This window comes from Amphimedon queenslandica, unplaced genomic scaffold (assembly GCF_000090795.2).
Source record: "Amphimedon queenslandica unplaced genomic scaffold, v1.1 AMPQUscaffold_12598, whole genome shotgun sequence".
In the NCBI taxonomy this organism is placed as follows: Eukaryota; Metazoa; Porifera; class Demospongiae; order Haplosclerida; family Niphatidae; genus Amphimedon; species Amphimedon queenslandica.
In genome coordinates this window covers 4,225-20,488 of record NW_003547166.1, presented here as the reverse complement: position 1 = coordinate 20,488, position 16,264 = coordinate 4,225, and the positions used below count along the sequence as shown (strand labels likewise).

At 34.1% G+C, this 16,264-nt stretch overlaps 4 protein-coding genes across 4 annotated transcripts; 2 read left to right on the top strand and 2 right to left on the bottom strand.

The window, feature by feature from the left end:
• Nucleotides 1-2,370: 2,370 nt before the first annotated feature.
• LOC100641823 (sestrin homolog) lies at nucleotides 2,371-3,255 on the top strand. The gene is made up of 5 exons (XM_020003604.1): nucleotides 2,371-2,483; nucleotides 2,594-2,699; nucleotides 2,773-2,817; nucleotides 2,873-2,947; nucleotides 3,121-3,255. Exons 1-5 carry the CDS (start codon nucleotides 2,470-2,472, stop codon nucleotides 3,205-3,207), a joined length of 327 nt encoding a protein of 108 aa, XP_019859163.1. The 5' UTR covers nucleotides 2,371-2,469; the 3' UTR covers nucleotides 3,208-3,255.
• A 2,659-nt stretch (nucleotides 3,256-5,914) lies between these two features.
• On the bottom strand, nucleotides 5,915-10,053 carry LOC109587362 (uncharacterized). Its single transcript, XM_020003602.1, has 15 exons — nucleotides 9,891-10,053; nucleotides 9,572-9,835; nucleotides 9,474-9,518; nucleotides 8,684-9,423; nucleotides 8,581-8,614; nucleotides 8,425-8,534; nucleotides 8,302-8,374; nucleotides 8,182-8,241; nucleotides 8,083-8,121; nucleotides 7,938-8,021; nucleotides 7,638-7,889; nucleotides 7,540-7,590; nucleotides 7,468-7,494; nucleotides 6,772-7,260; nucleotides 5,915-6,497 (listed from the first exon to the last, which is right to left on the bottom strand). Exons 1-15 carry the CDS (start codon nucleotides 10,051-10,053, stop codon nucleotides 5,962-5,964), a joined length of 2,967 nt encoding a protein of 988 aa, XP_019859161.1. The 3' UTR covers nucleotides 5,915-5,961.
• A 717-nt stretch (nucleotides 10,054-10,770) lies between these two features.
• Nucleotides 10,771-11,764, top strand: LOC109587366 (myb-like protein X). Its single transcript, XM_020003605.1, has one exon. It carries the CDS (start codon nucleotides 10,851-10,853, stop codon nucleotides 11,688-11,690), a length of 840 nt encoding a protein of 279 aa, XP_019859164.1. The 5' UTR covers nucleotides 10,771-10,850; the 3' UTR covers nucleotides 11,691-11,764.
• Nucleotides 11,765-12,306: 542 nt separating this feature from the next.
• On the bottom strand, nucleotides 12,307-13,432 carry LOC109587367 (uncharacterized). Its single transcript, XM_020003606.1, has 2 exons — nucleotides 12,940-13,432; nucleotides 12,307-12,850 (listed from the first exon to the last, which is right to left on the bottom strand). The coding sequence occupies exons 1-2, from the start codon at nucleotides 13,400-13,402 to the stop codon at nucleotides 12,507-12,509; spliced, it is 807 nt and encodes a 268-aa protein (XP_019859165.1). The 5' UTR covers nucleotides 13,403-13,432; the 3' UTR covers nucleotides 12,307-12,506.
• Nucleotides 13,433-16,264: the final 2,832 nt, after the last annotated feature.

The following is a 16,264-nucleotide window of genomic DNA, read 5'->3' as shown; positions in this document are numbered from 1 at the left end:
CATACAAGTAGCAGTTTACTCCCAACAGTCCCACAAACTTTTGTCCTCTGAAACAGTACTTGTGAAAAAACAGCTTCATAATCCTTACGATTTCAAAATTCGTCAAGCTATTAACACGGTAAAGAACCTTGGCTACATATTGAGACTAATTACTACCGCTGGATTCCTTCTGGTGCACAGTTACAGTCCCACAAAACCAGGTACCTTTTCTTTCAAATTTGCGACATTTTAACTACAGGATAGAACAGTCACGTGATCGAGTTTCCTATCCTGTTCCTGGTACATATCTATGATAAAGTTTAATTGGTTAAACCACGCCCACCATCACATGGCCTCTGATGAAATAAAGCTGAAGAGATTAGCTGAAAAATTGTGTCAGCATAGATATGGTGTCAGAAAGAAGCTTGTGCTATCCAGTACTGCCTGCAAGGTCAGCATACTTCATAATAAATCAATATTTCTTTATTAACAGGTAATAATTACCAGGAGGATAAGTGTACTAGGGAGAAACAGGCTCTCATTGATTGCTGTAATAAATTGAGTCAAAATATTCTGGAACATTCTACACACTGTGGCCTCTCTTCAATAAAAAAGAAATAAAATACTAATAAAAGGATAATAATGGACAATAGTAACAGACAGAATAATAGCTTAATGGTAAATGGAAATGTATTGAATGTACATTGAGTATTGATGTACATGTTTTGTCATGCTCCTTACCTCAAGCATTACCGTATAGCATTACTTACTATTACTGTATAGTGGGAAATTTTGGATGGAATTAAATTTGGTGAATTTTGCATTTTGATAGCCATTTACCAAAATAAAACCCGCCATTTTGAGCCATGATATGCATGCTGAATGGCACGTGGCCACAAATTTGCCAAATTAAAATTTGCCAATCACCAAAATTTAGCAATTTGTCAAATTTTACTCCCTCCAAAATTTCCCACTATACGCTAGATTTTAGTAATTTCCCTTTTTGTTGCTATTAATAACGATAGCTTAAACTATAGAAAGCTAATAATATAGAATTATTATTAATTTACTATTGTTATTATTAGTAAATTATTAGTAATCTCAAGATGGGCTTCAGTAAACCAGTCCCCAGTCCACAGGTTCATTGCTTATTGTGAAGTGTTTACATTTCCTATTATGCTATGGGAGATACTAGCGTGAGTGAACATGTACATGTACTTATTGTACTGTTGGTATAAGTCAAGGGAGATTGATCTTATGATGTCCTTATGCTGTGTAGGAAGTTTGAGCTGATTCCGAATTCAATTTTTAAAGTTACAGCTATTTTAAGAAAATGCCAAAATTTTGAAAAATACCCAAGGCTATAGCCCATGGTTTTTTCTGAAAAATGGCTCCGAAATCACCCCAATTTTTATTACATTTTCTGATACATATTGATGTCCTTATGCTGTGTAGCAAGTTTGAGCTGATTTTAACTTCAATTTTTCAAGTTACGGCCATTTCAAGGAAATGCCAAAATTTTGAAAAATACCCAAGGCTATAGCCCATGGTTTTTCTGAAAAATGACTCCAAAATCACCGCAAATTTTTATTACTGATACATATTGATGTACTTATGCTGTGTAGAAAGTTTGAGCTGATTCCAACTTCATTTTTTCAAATTACGGCCATTTTAAGAAAATACCAAAATTCTGAAAATACCCAAGGCTTGCTACAAGGATAATGCAGAGAAAAAGAAAGAAAATATGATCAGCGGATTAGAGAGGTGGAACATTCTACCCCTTTTCTCTCTAGTTTTTTTTGTTGTCCGGTGGCTGTGGACCAGTTGCTACACAGTTCATCAAACGACACTCTTTACTTCATGAAGAGAAATTCCAACGTCAATATAGCACTGCCATCAATTTTATACGGTGTCGATATTTGTTTTCCATCATTTGCTCTGCTATATGATGTCTTCGGGGGTCTCGATTCTATCGACTCATCTAACTTAATTAGAGCTGCATCTGAAGCTCATCTAAGTATTCCATGATTGGTGGTTCTTTAAAGAAATTGCCAATATAAAATCTGCCAATTTCTTTCCACAAAAGTTTTTTGAAGTTACTCAAAAATCAAGCCAAATTCCCTGTGCTATACAGGGTCATTGGCCGAATTTCACCAAAAATGAAAACAGAGAATTTTCTACTTTTATTATCTTTTCTGATACATATACTTGTACTCGTGTTGTGTAAAATTTTTGAGCTAATTCCGATCAAAATTGGTTTTTTACAATTTTTAAAAGTTGCTCAAAAATTGAATGAAAGACCCTGTATTATAATTAGTAATGTGGTAGTGTTACTAAGTACAATTCATCCCATTTCAAAATATATGAGTATTACTATATACTATTGCATTGTAGGAATACTCATGGGAGGATCATGGTTTCTCATTCCTTAACAGCCTCTATCCTTTATTGAGTGAATTGCTTGATGAAAAGTTTAAAGTGGCATCAGAAATGACATACAGACAGTAAATATATCACTCACTCCATTTACTATCTTGCAAACACATGCATATGCATTGGGCTTGATGTTATGATAATTTATGTTATAATTTTACTTTCTTCCTTCTCTTTCTAGTGTTGGTGCAACAAAAGACATAGACACCAAACCATTTCGAGAGGCAACCTGGTACTACATTCAGTCGATAAAAGGGATCAGACATGATGACTACAACTATGGCAAAGTTTGTTCCACTCTATTGTCTCCCTATTGCTATCTCAGCACAAGCATTATAATTATTATATCTACTATCTTAGGTCAACAAAGTACTTTCAATCAAATATAAGACATACATTAGAATGGTTAGCCTTTTTGCATAATCATGTCCATTATAGTATTTCATATTATCAATGTTAGGTTGCTTGTTTTCCAGAGAAAGTGAGCTTGTTTGATTTTCACAACTGTATGGATGGACTACAGTTCAGCGAAAAGGTACAGTATTGGACTGTTTCATTTCCATACTTGTACTGAGTACTGTGAACTCATTAAACTCATTATGCATAGTTCCATGGCACATACACTGTATTACCATTACTGTGTATTCTAGTATGCATTAAATTGATTGTTGACTGAATAGAAGAGTTGTTATTCTTTGTTCCCTATAGGTACATGTCAATGTTTTAGTGATGGAGGCAAGATTACAAGCAGAACTTATATACTCACTAAAAGCACTAATGAGTCACATGAAATAAATAATTATAATTATAATATTTAGTCAATTATACCAGAATTTTAGAAATTAGACTATTGGGAATTTGTAATTCTTTATGACAAGACACTTGTCTTCTCTCCCACTTGCTCCCACTATTAAATTATCTCCTTAACCTACTCTATCATGTCATGAGGTGGTTAACCTACTCTCATGTCATGAGGTGGTTTCCATGTGGTTTATCTACAACAGCATTGAAAGTTCAGCTATGGTTAGATGGTTCAACCCATCCTTGGTCCTTAATTCAATAATAGTTATTAAGAATTTTAAGATGCCAGAACCTGTTCAGAGACAGAATATTGCTAAGGATGATGATGAAGTCCTTAATGACCTGCCAATAGATGGGGAGAATGAACCAAATCCAATTATTGGATCACACTATGTCTTGGTGGCTGTGATATTTTTGGTGATAGCTCTTACAATTGCCCTTGCTATTGGTCGCCCTATGTACACAAGAGACAACCCTACAGAGCTTGATAGGTTAAGTAGTAAAATTGAGGAGTTGGAGAAAAAAATTGATCTTATTTTAAACAAAGAGAATATATCCCCACTATCTTGTAAAGACATGAAGACAGCACATCCCAATAGACCAACAGGCTACTATGACACAAATGGTCACACTATGTACTGTAAAATGGACCAGCTCTGTGGTTCAGGAGGAGGATGGACAAGAGTAGCATATCTGGATATGTCTGATGCTACACAGAACTGTCCCCCTGGGTTTACGTTGGATACTACTGGAGGTACCAGAGCTTGTGGAAAGCCTCCATCTACAAGTGGCAGTTGTGTGTCTGTTAAATTTCAATCTAATAATATTCAGTATTCAAAAGTTTGTGGCAAATTAGAGGGACACAAAAAGAGCACTCCTGATGCTTTTTTCAGATTTGACGATGAATATAGCAATGATATTGATACTTATTACATTGATGGTGTCAGTATTACACGTGGATCCCCTCGTCAACATGTCTGGTCGTTTGCTGCATCCTCGGCAACAACTTTGCATGGTGGAGGCATCTTCAATTGTCGCTGTGTTCAAGGGAGCACACAACAGCATCCAAAATTTGTTGGAGACAACTATTACTGTGAAAGTGGAGATGATGATCCACTCTGGGATGGTCAAGGCTGCTCCAAACTGGAAGTAGATTGTTGTTCATCACCATACTTACCATGGTTCTACAGGCAGTACAATGCTAGCACTACTGATTATATTGAGCTGAGACTATGCACTGACCAGTCTACTGGCGATGAAGAAGTTTTTGTTAGGCATTATGAGATTTATGTGATGTAGCTAGTGGAAATAAACTTTTTTTAGCCAATGCATGTTTTAAATTGGCTGTGGTGTACATAGCTAATCAAATAATATTATTTCAGTTTTGGAATTTATTAATCTTGAAAAAAAAATAATAATATGACAAGATCTTGAACTAATTACATGCATGCCATGTTACAGTTTCATTTAATAGATCTATAGATCTATAACTAACTATTGGAATGTAGCAAATTAAATTAAAAGAATATCATTAACCTCAGTCCAATTTTTACTTAGTGCACATGACACAAGTAACAGGTTTGTTATTCTGATATGGTGGACAAGGTAGACTGTGACAGGTTGAAGCAAAAAAATAGAAGAGAGCACCATCAATATTCGAGGCCACTGCCAGGAACAGACTCTGGATACCATCAACTCATGCATACTGAGCACTCCTTGCATGATCAAGATATTCAGCCATCAAGTATCCATTGTATTCAAAGCTCCATCCTGAAGGACAATACATCTTACCAGGGATCATCAGTTGTGCTCCTCTGAATGGTTGGTAGCAGACTGCACAGGGAACGCCATGATCATGATTATGAAATGAAAATATCTTATTGTACGATTGATACTCGGCACCATACATGTAAGAACAAGCCGTAACTATTGTAATGTGGGCTGTGAGGTAAGCACACATAGTTTGCTCCGCTGCCAGGATGACTGTAGTGTGTACCTCCTGCTAGTCCATCATAAATCTTTGAAGCTTTATCACAACTTGTCCTTCCCCAACGAGTGTACACTACTCCCCCACCACTCTGTGAATTAGCATTATTAGCAGCAACTTAATGTCAGTATCTTTAAGATAAAAAATAAATTAGTCAACAAAATGATTTGATCATATACCTTCAGATGTAATTTCAGAGACATTTATTGCCAACACAAGAGCACAAATCAGTTGCAGAAACTTCATGACCAGTCACCAGCTATAGGTTCCCTTATCTTCTGTTAGTGAGAGTGTAAGGAGCTAGGTGATGGTTTTATAATCTGTACTGAACATGTAACAGCCAGCACATCACAGGATTCTCAGATTCTGTGAATAATGACATACCATAATGACAATACCATAACTGAATTCACATCATGTGCATTCAAAAAACTATGAACAGCCAATGTAATGTTTCTATGGACAACAGAGATCAGATAGAGGCATATTGACAGTGGTTCTTCATAGTATCAATGGTCGCTAGTATGGCAGCACATGACTACATGCACAACTCTCAAAATTCTGTAAGTTTGCGTAAATTTTGATATCACAAGAACGCCAATTCATAATGCATGCATGCAAGATTTCATTTATTCAATTTAAATGATTAATGCTAATCAAGATATTTATAGTGTTGCAAAAAATTATGATAACAATGATGATAATAATAATAAGAAGAAGAATGATAACAATCAATTCCTTGTATAATATTCTTATTTGAATTACACATTATAATCTTCTATCTTTGTTACTCTAACTATCAAGCGGTCATCTTTCAGGTATTCTGTCCTGTGTTTTGCATTAAACATTAAAAACTCATGACGCAGCATATCATGGTATCCAAAGCCTTGATGAGAGTGTCCCGAACCAAAAAATCTAGTGAGGCCAGTTACTCTAGCACCAAACCTTTCTTCAGGATCAGTCTTATCAGTAAACTCAATCGTCTTCTCTATATGATTCCTGAGAGTAGATCTATCAAATTGATTAACAATCTGAACAATTATTTTTCCACGAAACGGAAATGTTAACTCATTGTCATAATCTCCCATAGATATGTGAGCAAAAATGGATACACTTCTTCCTTGGAAGTGACTCCTTCCATTAGGATAGACCATCAGTACAAACTTATATCCTTTAGCACTGTAAAATCCTTCACTGATGCACTCAGAATTTGATTTCTTGTGATGAGAGAATTTAGCAATTTCAAAGAGCATTTCTTCCTTAATTGGAGGTGGAGATGTAATAGCACTGGTTCGAACTAGTGGACACAAGATTAAAGTAATAAAAAAATTTTACATTACTTTACTGGAATAAATAAAGTAATAATAATGTTATGTGACCTTTATTACTACTACTAAAGCTAGAGCATCATGTTTTTGTCTATTGAATGCAATTAAAGCAGTTATATTGCAATTTGAAAGGGAAACCAGAGAGGTATTTGTCCCAATTGGATCAATCTGTTTCTAATAAGAATTTTATGTTACAGTAATATTTTATAACTATTATAAATACTGTTAATTCCCATGTCTAACCTAGTGATTCCACATTAACGGACTTGACACGGATAACTATGCTGTTGTCTTCTAAATATTCGGTAAATGGCTCTTGAACAAACGAAATTCCTTCTCCAACAATAGATGATGCGATTCCTGCTTCAGTTGGAACGCCATTCCAGACTCTACCACAAAACTTGTCATCATCAAAAATAATTTCAGCTAAATAACGAAAAGTTTTTGTTTTTCGATGAAGTATTTCTGTGATCAGGGTACCACGAAACGGCCACTGAAGATCATCATCGTGGTCTCCAGCCATTAAATGAGCGTGTAAATTTGAAGACTTTTTCTTATCATCGTATCGAATGCAGAGACACATTTTGTAGCCATTGGTGTGGGTGTAAAATGCCCGACTATACCAATCTTCATCTAACTTGTTGTATTTATCAAATGACATCATTATGACATCAACGGGAGGAGTGTATACATCATCATCCACAAAGTTTAGAGTAGGTATCCTACGATTGGCTATTAGTGATGTGTGTGTATGTGTAGGAATGGAAATAAAAGTTAGTTGTATAGTTTCAAAATTTAATTATAATATAGTTTTTATGTTTGTTAGCCAAATTTAATGCAAATTCTTCACATAATTTTATTCAAAAACCTCACAACTATATAGCATCATAAAAACCAACTTAAAATATTTGATAGCTATGAAAATTAAAAATAATATACCTTGAGTTTGATATGCCCTTTTCATCTCTATAAAATAAAGTGATAAATAATAATAAGGTTGATAATCCTAACTTTCATTCTCCATCAACTTTTCCCTGAGAGAAATCAATTCTTCACCATCAGCTAACATTAATAACAAAGGAACCTAATTAATTTTTTCAAAATCTTACTGTTCAATTTTTCTTTTAATTTTGATATTTCTTTAGTTTTATTATCAATTAAGAAGTCTTTATCTTCTTGAATGTCTTGCTTCATCTTATCTCCTTGAATGTCTTGCTTCATCTTATCTTCTTGAATGTCTTGCTTCATCTTATCTCCTTGAATGTCTTGCTTCATCTTATCTTCTTGAATGTCTTGCTTCATCTTATCTTCTTGAATGTCTTGCTTCATCTTATCTCCTTGGATGTCTTGCTTCATTTTTTCTTTTGTCATACCTAAAGGTATTTATTGCATTAATTTTTAAATCTTACCTTTTAATTCCAATAGCTCCTTCTTCACTTTAGCAATAAATCTGTCCTTATCTTGAATTTCTTGCTTCAATTTTTCTGTCATATCTAAAGGTGTTCATTACAATAGTCTCACACAGTAAATAAATAAATAATTATTATGCAATACCTTTTGGGTCTTCCACCTCTTTTGTAGCAATTTCTTTCTCTAGGATATGATTACAAGCAGTGAAGCTCAATCCAATCAGCTATATACTGACACTAATACCTTCAAGTACTTGACTTTCTTCAATTTGAGGGGTCTCTTCTAAAGGATAATCTTCCTTCTCTATTCATTATATATAGCAAAAATTAATGAATGAATTCATCTGTTATTGATTATTATTACTTTCTGATAAATCCTGAAATGAGGACAACCGCTCATTTATAAATTCTATTTTTTTCTCAAAAGCCCTAATCTCCTATTAAATAATGGAATTTAACAACATAATAAACTGATGAAGAGGTTTACTTTACTGTCTTCTTTGTTTTGTTCTTCCCTGTACATTAACTGTAAGCTTGCCGATATAAGCAACTGCTCCAACGTCCCTCTACTAGCATACACTGCAGAGATGTACTCATCTAAAATTATGATAAGACTATAAGTAACTATTATTTTAGTCTATACCAAAGGCCTCTCCTTCTTCAGGGTAACACAAACTCTACATGTGAACAGGTAAAATAATTGTAACTCCTATAGTTTATTCAACAAACAAAGCTATGACAATTACCTCATCTTTGTAGTCATAAACAGTGCAGTATCCAATGGTTAGTTTTAATAATCCATTATCTTTCAATACTTTTAGATTCTTGAGTGCTATTGATATGAGCCTTTCACTTAGTACAACAGGAAAAGAGCAGACAATGCTGAAAGAATTGCCTCTTCTTATGACAGACAACTTAACATGTGTAGATAATGTTTTTGTAGCAGCTTCTTGAATAAATTTATCAACGTCTTTAACTGTGCAATCACGTAAATTTTTATCGACAACAAATTTAATTTCTTCTAGTTGTAAAACAGGAGGTGGAGAAAAATGCTCATCAAGGCACAAATCAAGTGTCATTTTCTCAACAAATTTTTGATTCTCTTCTTTATACTTATCTATAATCAGTACAGCACCATCAATTTCAAAACGCTCCACTGTTGCCTCCAAAAGTTCAATATTTGTCAATGAGCACTGTTTACTTATCCAATTTAAGATATCTGCAACTGTTTCACATTTAGAAAGCTCTTTATCAGCGTCATACTCAAGATAATATTGAAGATACTTTTTTAATCTGTCAACGCTAACGGTGACAACATCACTGACTTTGTCAAAAGTAGCTGCAAAACGGGTTCGTCTTTTTTTGAAATCATTACTTATATCAGAGGAAACAGAAACAGACTTAGTTTTACTTGGAGTAGTAGCAAAATCATCTCCAAATACATCGCTTGCATCAGATGAAACAGAAACAGATTTAGCTCTGCTATCTTTATTAGTATTTAATGTATATAGTTATATAATAATAATAATAGCATACCTGTCTCTTCACTATTCACTGCATCATCATTGTCAAAAACTTTCACTACAAAATACAAAAGCAAAATTAAACAAATAGAAAGCAGAAATGGCACTTACTGTAGTCTTGCATAACAATTTCTCCAATATTTCTTGTAGTACTATCTTTCTCCAAGATTGCAGCAAGTATTTGAAGATTTTCATAACTTAAACAGATCCTTGTTTTCAAAGCACTGTATAGTTTAGAACTATTTGCAGATTCAGATGACTTTAGCTTCATTTCTTGTACTAGTAGCACATATATAATAGAGGACTTCTTAAAACAGGAATTTCTGATAAAATCCTCAGATATGTGATGAGTAAAGATGAAGCAAGCTGCATGTTCTGATATGTAATATCATAATGAGTAGACATAATACGGTAAGTAATATGTAATTACTTTCTTTGTCAATTCTATCAGCTAATGCATTATCTAGAATTCTCAACGCTTCCAATAGAGTATACCAAGTTGGATCACCTATCTCTGACACGTTATCAGCTTTCATCAACCATTTAGCTAAGCCTTCACGAAGACAAGCCTGAGGATCTCCTCTGCATTTCATCTCAAATTCTTTTATAGTGTTAAGTAACAAGCCCAGATAAAGACAAAAATCAAAATAATTTGAACTATCAAAATGGTGTTTTTTTAAAATTGCAAGCACATCTTTAAGATCCTTTATGCCTATACAATATGCATGACAGTTAACACAAATAACAGAAACTTACTTAATTTTTTTTTAGATTCATCAACCAAGTCAAAGTGTTCTCCAGCAGGTTGAACATTAGTCTCACAGGCTTGATCCATCTGGATGGGTCGGGCCTGCGAGACTAGATGAACATGACTTTCATAATCACAATCAGGCAATGAATAAAACTCATCAGAAGTTTCAGAACCAGACAAAGCTAAGAAATAATTAAAAATTCACACCCCACTTTTAAAAAATAACATGCTACTTCACTGTCACACCTCTTTAGCATATCAAAGGAATGTGGTCAAGCAACAATCACAAATCTACTTGAAAGTAGAATTTAGAATAGAAGCATGCAATGGCAAAATTCTTATTAGTCTAATTGGGAAACCATGTACACTTATCATTTACACTTACATCTAGGTGACAACCGACGAGGTGATCTTGATCCGGCATTCATTATGTATGTGGGGGGAGTGACACAATCGCACATGTACGTTATTCTATTTATAGACGGCTAGCCTAGGGGAAGTTTTAGGGATATCCCCTAATCCTCGTTTTTAAAAAACAATAGAGCTCTTTGTGTGTACTACTGTACTGGCCGAGAGAAGAAGATAGCAGGGAAACAAGACTAGATCTACAATACATAGACCTAGATCATCATCATCATCATGCCGACATTAGTTTGCACCAAATGCGGCAGCCAAGCTGAAGTCCAACAAAGGGGACAGGCGCCATTCTACTGTCGAAGCTGCAAGACATTGGCAAGACAGCAAGAAAAAATGCAAGATATGGCCTGTGAAGTACAAGTAGCAAGAAGCAACGATAAGATACACGCTATTTGCATCGAAGAAAATGCAGCAGGAATTTCGGCGCTGCAGAGGGAAGTGGCAGCTCTGAAACAGGAGCAGGAGTTATTGAAGGCCGAAAGGGTCAGACAGGAAAGTGAAGAGAGGCAACAGAGGCTTAAACTGGAAAGTGAAGAAAGACAACTAAAGCTCAAACTGGAAAGTGAGGAAAGACAACTGAAGCTCAAACTGGAAAGTGAAGCAAGGGAAAATGAAAGAATTAGAGAGAGTGAAATGCAAAAAATTAAGCTTCAAAATGAATTTGATCTGGAGAAGCTCAAAATTGAAGAACAAAAGGCAGTTGAGATAGCACAATTAAATACTGAAGCCAAAACTCAAGAAGCACTAACGGCTCAGGCAGAAGCTGCTAAAGCTAAAGCAGAAGCATCTGTCAACATAAAGAAAGAGATGAATAAAGCACTTGAGAAAGTAAGCAAGACAAAGAATCCACAGGCAGCAATTGCTGTGATCAAGCATTTCCGTGATGCTGCAGAAGATGATCAGAGTACCACGAGCACACTTAGCTCTGACGATATCATGAGTAGCTATGCAACAGAAAATGCCCCTGACGATCCATTGGCATTTGGTGTGAATGAAAATTGGACTAAACTGCACAGGAAAGTAAACACTGCTCCATGTGACAATGCTCACAAGGCATATTAAGTTGCCAACTTTTGTTGTAAACAGAATTTTTTTAACGCTGCTATTGTTTTTGTGGTAAATAAAATGTTGTTTTTTAAAATTAATTTGAATAAAATTAATGCTAATAATAGTAACAACAGGTACTGTCAGTCACTCATGCTCGCCCCAATTAGTGGTATGAGTATAAGCCAGCAGAGGGAGTGATAGAAAGTAATGATGTAAAGATACTATGGGATTTCATGGTAGGAAGCCCAACATAATTGTTATTAATAAAAAGAAGCATCACATGTGCCATAATTGACATAGCAACTAGCAAGGGATTCTAGAGTTAAAATGGAGAAAATTAGTAAATATCAGAACTTGAAGTATGAAATGGCAACTTTATGGAAAATGAAGAAGGGTTGAGGTTATACCAGTAATAGTTGGAGCATCAGGAGCTGTCATGTAATATCAAGAAATGGTTTAGGAGAATAGGCATATCTGTAAGGATTGAGCACATCCAGAAGACAGCATTGTTAGGAACTGCTAAAATCATAAGACAAACTCTGTATTCCACCTTGCTTACGAAAGTTGTGTCTTATTATCAAATAATAATAATAATAATAATAACAATAATAATAATCAATTCTTTGTAAAATATTTTTATTCGAATTACATGTTATAATCTTCTATTTTTGTTACTCTAACTATCAAGCTGTCATTCATTAGGTATTCTGTCCTGTGTTTTGCGTTAAACATTAAAAACTCATGACACAGCATATCATGGTATCCAAAGCCTTGATGAGAGTGTCCAGAACCAAAAAATCTAGTAAGGCCAGTTACTCTAGCACCAAACCTTTATTCAGGATCAGTCTTATTAGTAAACTCAATCGTCTTCTCTACATGATACCTGAGATTATCAAGTCGATTAACAATCTGAACAATTATCTTTCCACGAAATGGAAATGGTAATTCATTGTCATAATGTCCCATAGATATGTGAGCGAAAATGGATATACTCCTTCCTTGGAAGTGGCTCCTACCATTAGGATAGACCATCAGTACAAACTTATATCCCTTAGCACTGTAAAATTCTTTACTGATGAGCTCAGAATTTGATTTCTTGTGATGAGAGAACCCATTAATTTCAAAAAGCATTTCTTCCTTAATTGGAGGTGGAGATATAACAGCACTGGTTTGAACTAGTGGAAACAAATTAAAATAATAACACAATTATACATTAATTTACTGGAATAAATGATACTACTATCAACTAATTTCCATATCTAACCTAGTGATTTCACATTAACAGACCTGACACAGATAACCATGCCGTTGTTTCCTAAATATTCAATAAATGGTTCTTGAACAACTTCAGCAAAAGGAATTCCTTCTCCAACAATAGATGATGCCATTCCTGTTTCAGTTGGAACGCCATTCCAGACTCTACCACAAAACTTGTCATCATCAAAAACAATATCAGCTAAATAATGAAATGTTCTTGTTTTTCGATGCAGTATTTCTGTCATCAGGGTACCACGAAACGGCCACTGAAGATCATCGTCATAGTCTCCAACCATTAAATGAGCGTGTAAATTTGAAGACTTTTTTGTATCATCGTATTGAACGCAGAGACACATTTTGTAGCCCTTGGTGTGTGTGTAAAATGCCCGACTATACCTATCTTCATCTAATTTGTTGTATACATGTACATCAAATGGCATCATTATGATATCAACGGGAGGAGTGTACATTGTATCATCCAAAAAATTTAGAGTAGGTATCCAAATATTGACTATTTTTTATGCATGTATGAATAAAAAATAAAAATAAATTGATTATTTTTGTTGTAGTTTCAAAATTTTATTATTGATACCTTCTGTCTGATATCCCCTTATTATTGCTAAAAAATTAGGTTATAATAAAAAATAAAGTTGATAATTCTAACTTTGTTTCTCTGCCAACTTCTCTTTGAAAGATATCAGTTCCACACCATCAGCTATCATTGCGATAATAAAATAATTTTAAAATTACAATTAATTACCAGAAATTTTAGCATCTTTATTTTTGATTTCTTCAGTGTTATCTAAACGCAATAATCATAATTGCAACAACTTTTCAAAATCTTACCTTTTAATGCTTTTCTTAATTCTGATATTTCCTTCATTTTCTTAGCAATTAAGGAGTCCTTTTCTTGAATTTCTTGCTTCATTTTTTCTGTTATCATATCTAAAGGTGTTTAAGACTGAATGCTTTCAGGAAATGGTCTCACACAACAAAGTAAATACCAGTAGATTTATATTATGCACACATATGCATTACCTTTTGGGTCTTCCACCTCTTCTGTAGCAATTTTTTTCTCTATTTGATTGCAAACAGTTAGGACAGCTATACATATAATCACAAAGCATGTTATGTAAGTGAGCTAAACAGCATGTGTCATGAACAGTACATGGCATTTGGAAAAAATTGTAAAAAATTAAATTTGATTGGAATTAGCTCAAACTTTCAACACAACTTAAGTACATAAAAATTATAAAAATGGATAATTCTCTCATAATTTTCCAGGGCTTTGGCCCAATGCAACTTGACAATCTACTGTCGGAAGCTGCATAAGTATTATGCCAAAATTTTATGGGAAACCCTGCAAATAATACATACCTTCGAGCATTTGACTTTTTCCAGTTTGAGGGGTCTCTTCTTCTTCTAGAGGATAATCTTCCTTCTCTATTGATTATGATACAAAACTGATATCATTTATTGATCATCATTACTTTCTGATAAATCCTGAAATAAGGACAACTGCTTATTCAACAATTCTATTCTTTCCTTAAGAGCCCTGATCTCCTATTAAATAATGGAATTTATTATAATAAACTGATAAGCAGGCTTACTCTACTGTCTTCTTTGTCTTGTTCTTCCCTGTACATTAACTGTATGCTTGTTGATATAAGCAACTGCTCCAACATTCCTCTACTAGTATACATTGCAGAGATGTACTCATCTGAAAATTATGATAAGACTATAACTATTATTTCAGTCCATACCTAAGGCCTCTCCTTCTTCAGGGTAACACAAACTCTAAATGTGAGCAGGTAAAAGCAATAAACAATGTAACTTTTATGCAACAAAACACAAATACCTGATCTTTGTAGTCATAAACAGTGCAATATCCAATGGTTAATTTCAATAATCCATTATCTTTTAATACTTTAAGATTCTTGAGGGCCGTTAGAATTAGACTTTCACTTAACATAACAGGAAAAGAGCAAAAAATGCTAAAAGAGTTGCCCTTTTTTATGACAGATACCCGGACATCTACAGATAAATCTTCAAGAGCCACGTCAATAAATTCCTCAATATCTTTAATTGTGCAATCTTCTACTCTTTTGTTAACAACAAAAACAGCTTTTTCTAACTGTAAAACTGATGACATTGAAAAAAGTTTGTCAAGGCACTGGTGAAGTGAAGTTTTTTCTTTAAAGTTTTGGTTGCGTATGTTATACTCCTGTATGATGGAAATTGCTTTCTTGATTTCGAAATGCTCCATTACTTGCTCTAAAGGTCTAATTTTTGTCAAAGAGCACCTTTCACCTATCCACTCTATAATTTCTGCAGTTGTTTTACACTCATTTATAGAAAGCTTTACAATAGGGTTCAAGCGAGCATAACAAATACGAAGATATTCTTTTAATTTTTCAACTTCAACGCCAATCCCAATAACCACATCAATGATTCGTACTAAAGTACTTGCAAGATCAGCTCGTCTTTCCTCAAATTCATCACTTTTATCAGATGAAACTGATATTTTAATAGATTTTGATTTCCTAGCTTTATATAACCATGAAAAAGTACAGAAGGTATACATATAACTTACTAACTCCTTCACTGTACATTGTGACATCACCATTGCCAAATACTCTCACTATAAATGGCAAAAATCAAAATAATAAATTAATTATGACTATAATAATGATACTTACCATAATCTTGCATAATAATATTTCCCATATTTCTTGTAGCAGGAGAATTGCACAAGAACTCTGCAAATTTCTGAAGATTCTTATGATTAAAGCAGATTTCCATTTTCAAAGCATGAAACTATCTGTACATTCAGACAGCTTGATTTGACTCATTTCTCGTACTAGTAATATAATATCAGAGAACTTCTTAGGGCAGGAATTTTTGATAAAATCCTCAGATATGTGACGAGTAAAGAGGACACAAGCTGCATGTTCTGATATGTAATAATCATTATAGTTAATAAGAAATAATATTTAATTACTTTCTTTGTCAATTCCATCAGCTGCTGCGACTTTGTTTAGAGATCGCAATGCTTTTATTAGTGCATGCCATGTTGGATTTGACACGTGATCAGCTTTATTCAACCACTTAACTGAGCATTCACGAAGACAACTGGCAGGATCTTTTTGGTATTTTGCTTCAATTTCACTTATAGTGGAATGTGATAAACCCAGATCAAGAAAAAAATTGAAGTAATCACCACTATTAAAATGGTGCTTCCTTAAAATTGCAAGCACTTTCGAAAGATCATCTATGGCTATATGGGTGCTAGCATAATAATAATACCATACATAATGGGAAATTACTTAAAA

What these genes read in the sequence shown, in the direction of transcription:
- LOC109587367 (XM_020003606.1), bottom strand. Translation starts at nt 13,402, where the DNA reads ATGTACACTCCTCCCGTTGATATCATAATGATGCCATTTGATGTACAT. An exon ending in TGTTAATGTGAAATCACTAG is followed by an intron (nt 12,851 to 12,939) that starts GTTAGATATGGA and finishes TGTTTCCACTAG; the next exon opens with TTCAAACCAGTGCTGTTATA.
- LOC109587362 (XM_020003602.1), bottom strand. Translation starts at nt 10,053, where the DNA reads ATGAAATGCAGAGGAGATCCTCAGGCTTGTCTTCGTGAAGGCTTAGCT. An exon ending in AGAGGTGGAAGACCCAAAAG is followed by an intron (nt 8,022 to 8,082) that starts GTATTGCATAAT and finishes GAACACCTTTAG; the next exon opens with ATATGACAGAAAAATTGAAG. An exon ending in CGTTAATGTGGAATCACTAG is followed by an intron (nt 6,498 to 6,771) that starts GTTAGACATGGG and finishes TGTGTCCACTAG; the next exon opens with TTCGAACCAGTGCTATTACA.
- LOC109587366 (XM_020003605.1), top strand. Translation starts at nt 10,851, where the DNA reads ATGCCGACATTAGTTTGCACCAAATGCGGCAGCCAAGCTGAAGTCCAA.
- LOC100641823 (XM_020003604.1), top strand. An exon ending in ATAAGACATACATTAGAATG is followed by an intron (nt 2,818 to 2,872) that starts GTTAGCCTTTTT and finishes TATCAATGTTAG; the next exon opens with GTTGCTTGTTTTCCAGAGAA. An exon ending in GACTACAGTTCAGCGAAAAG is followed by an intron (nt 2,948 to 3,120) that starts GTACAGTATTGG and finishes TGTTCCCTATAG; the next exon opens with GTACATGTCAATGTTTTAGT.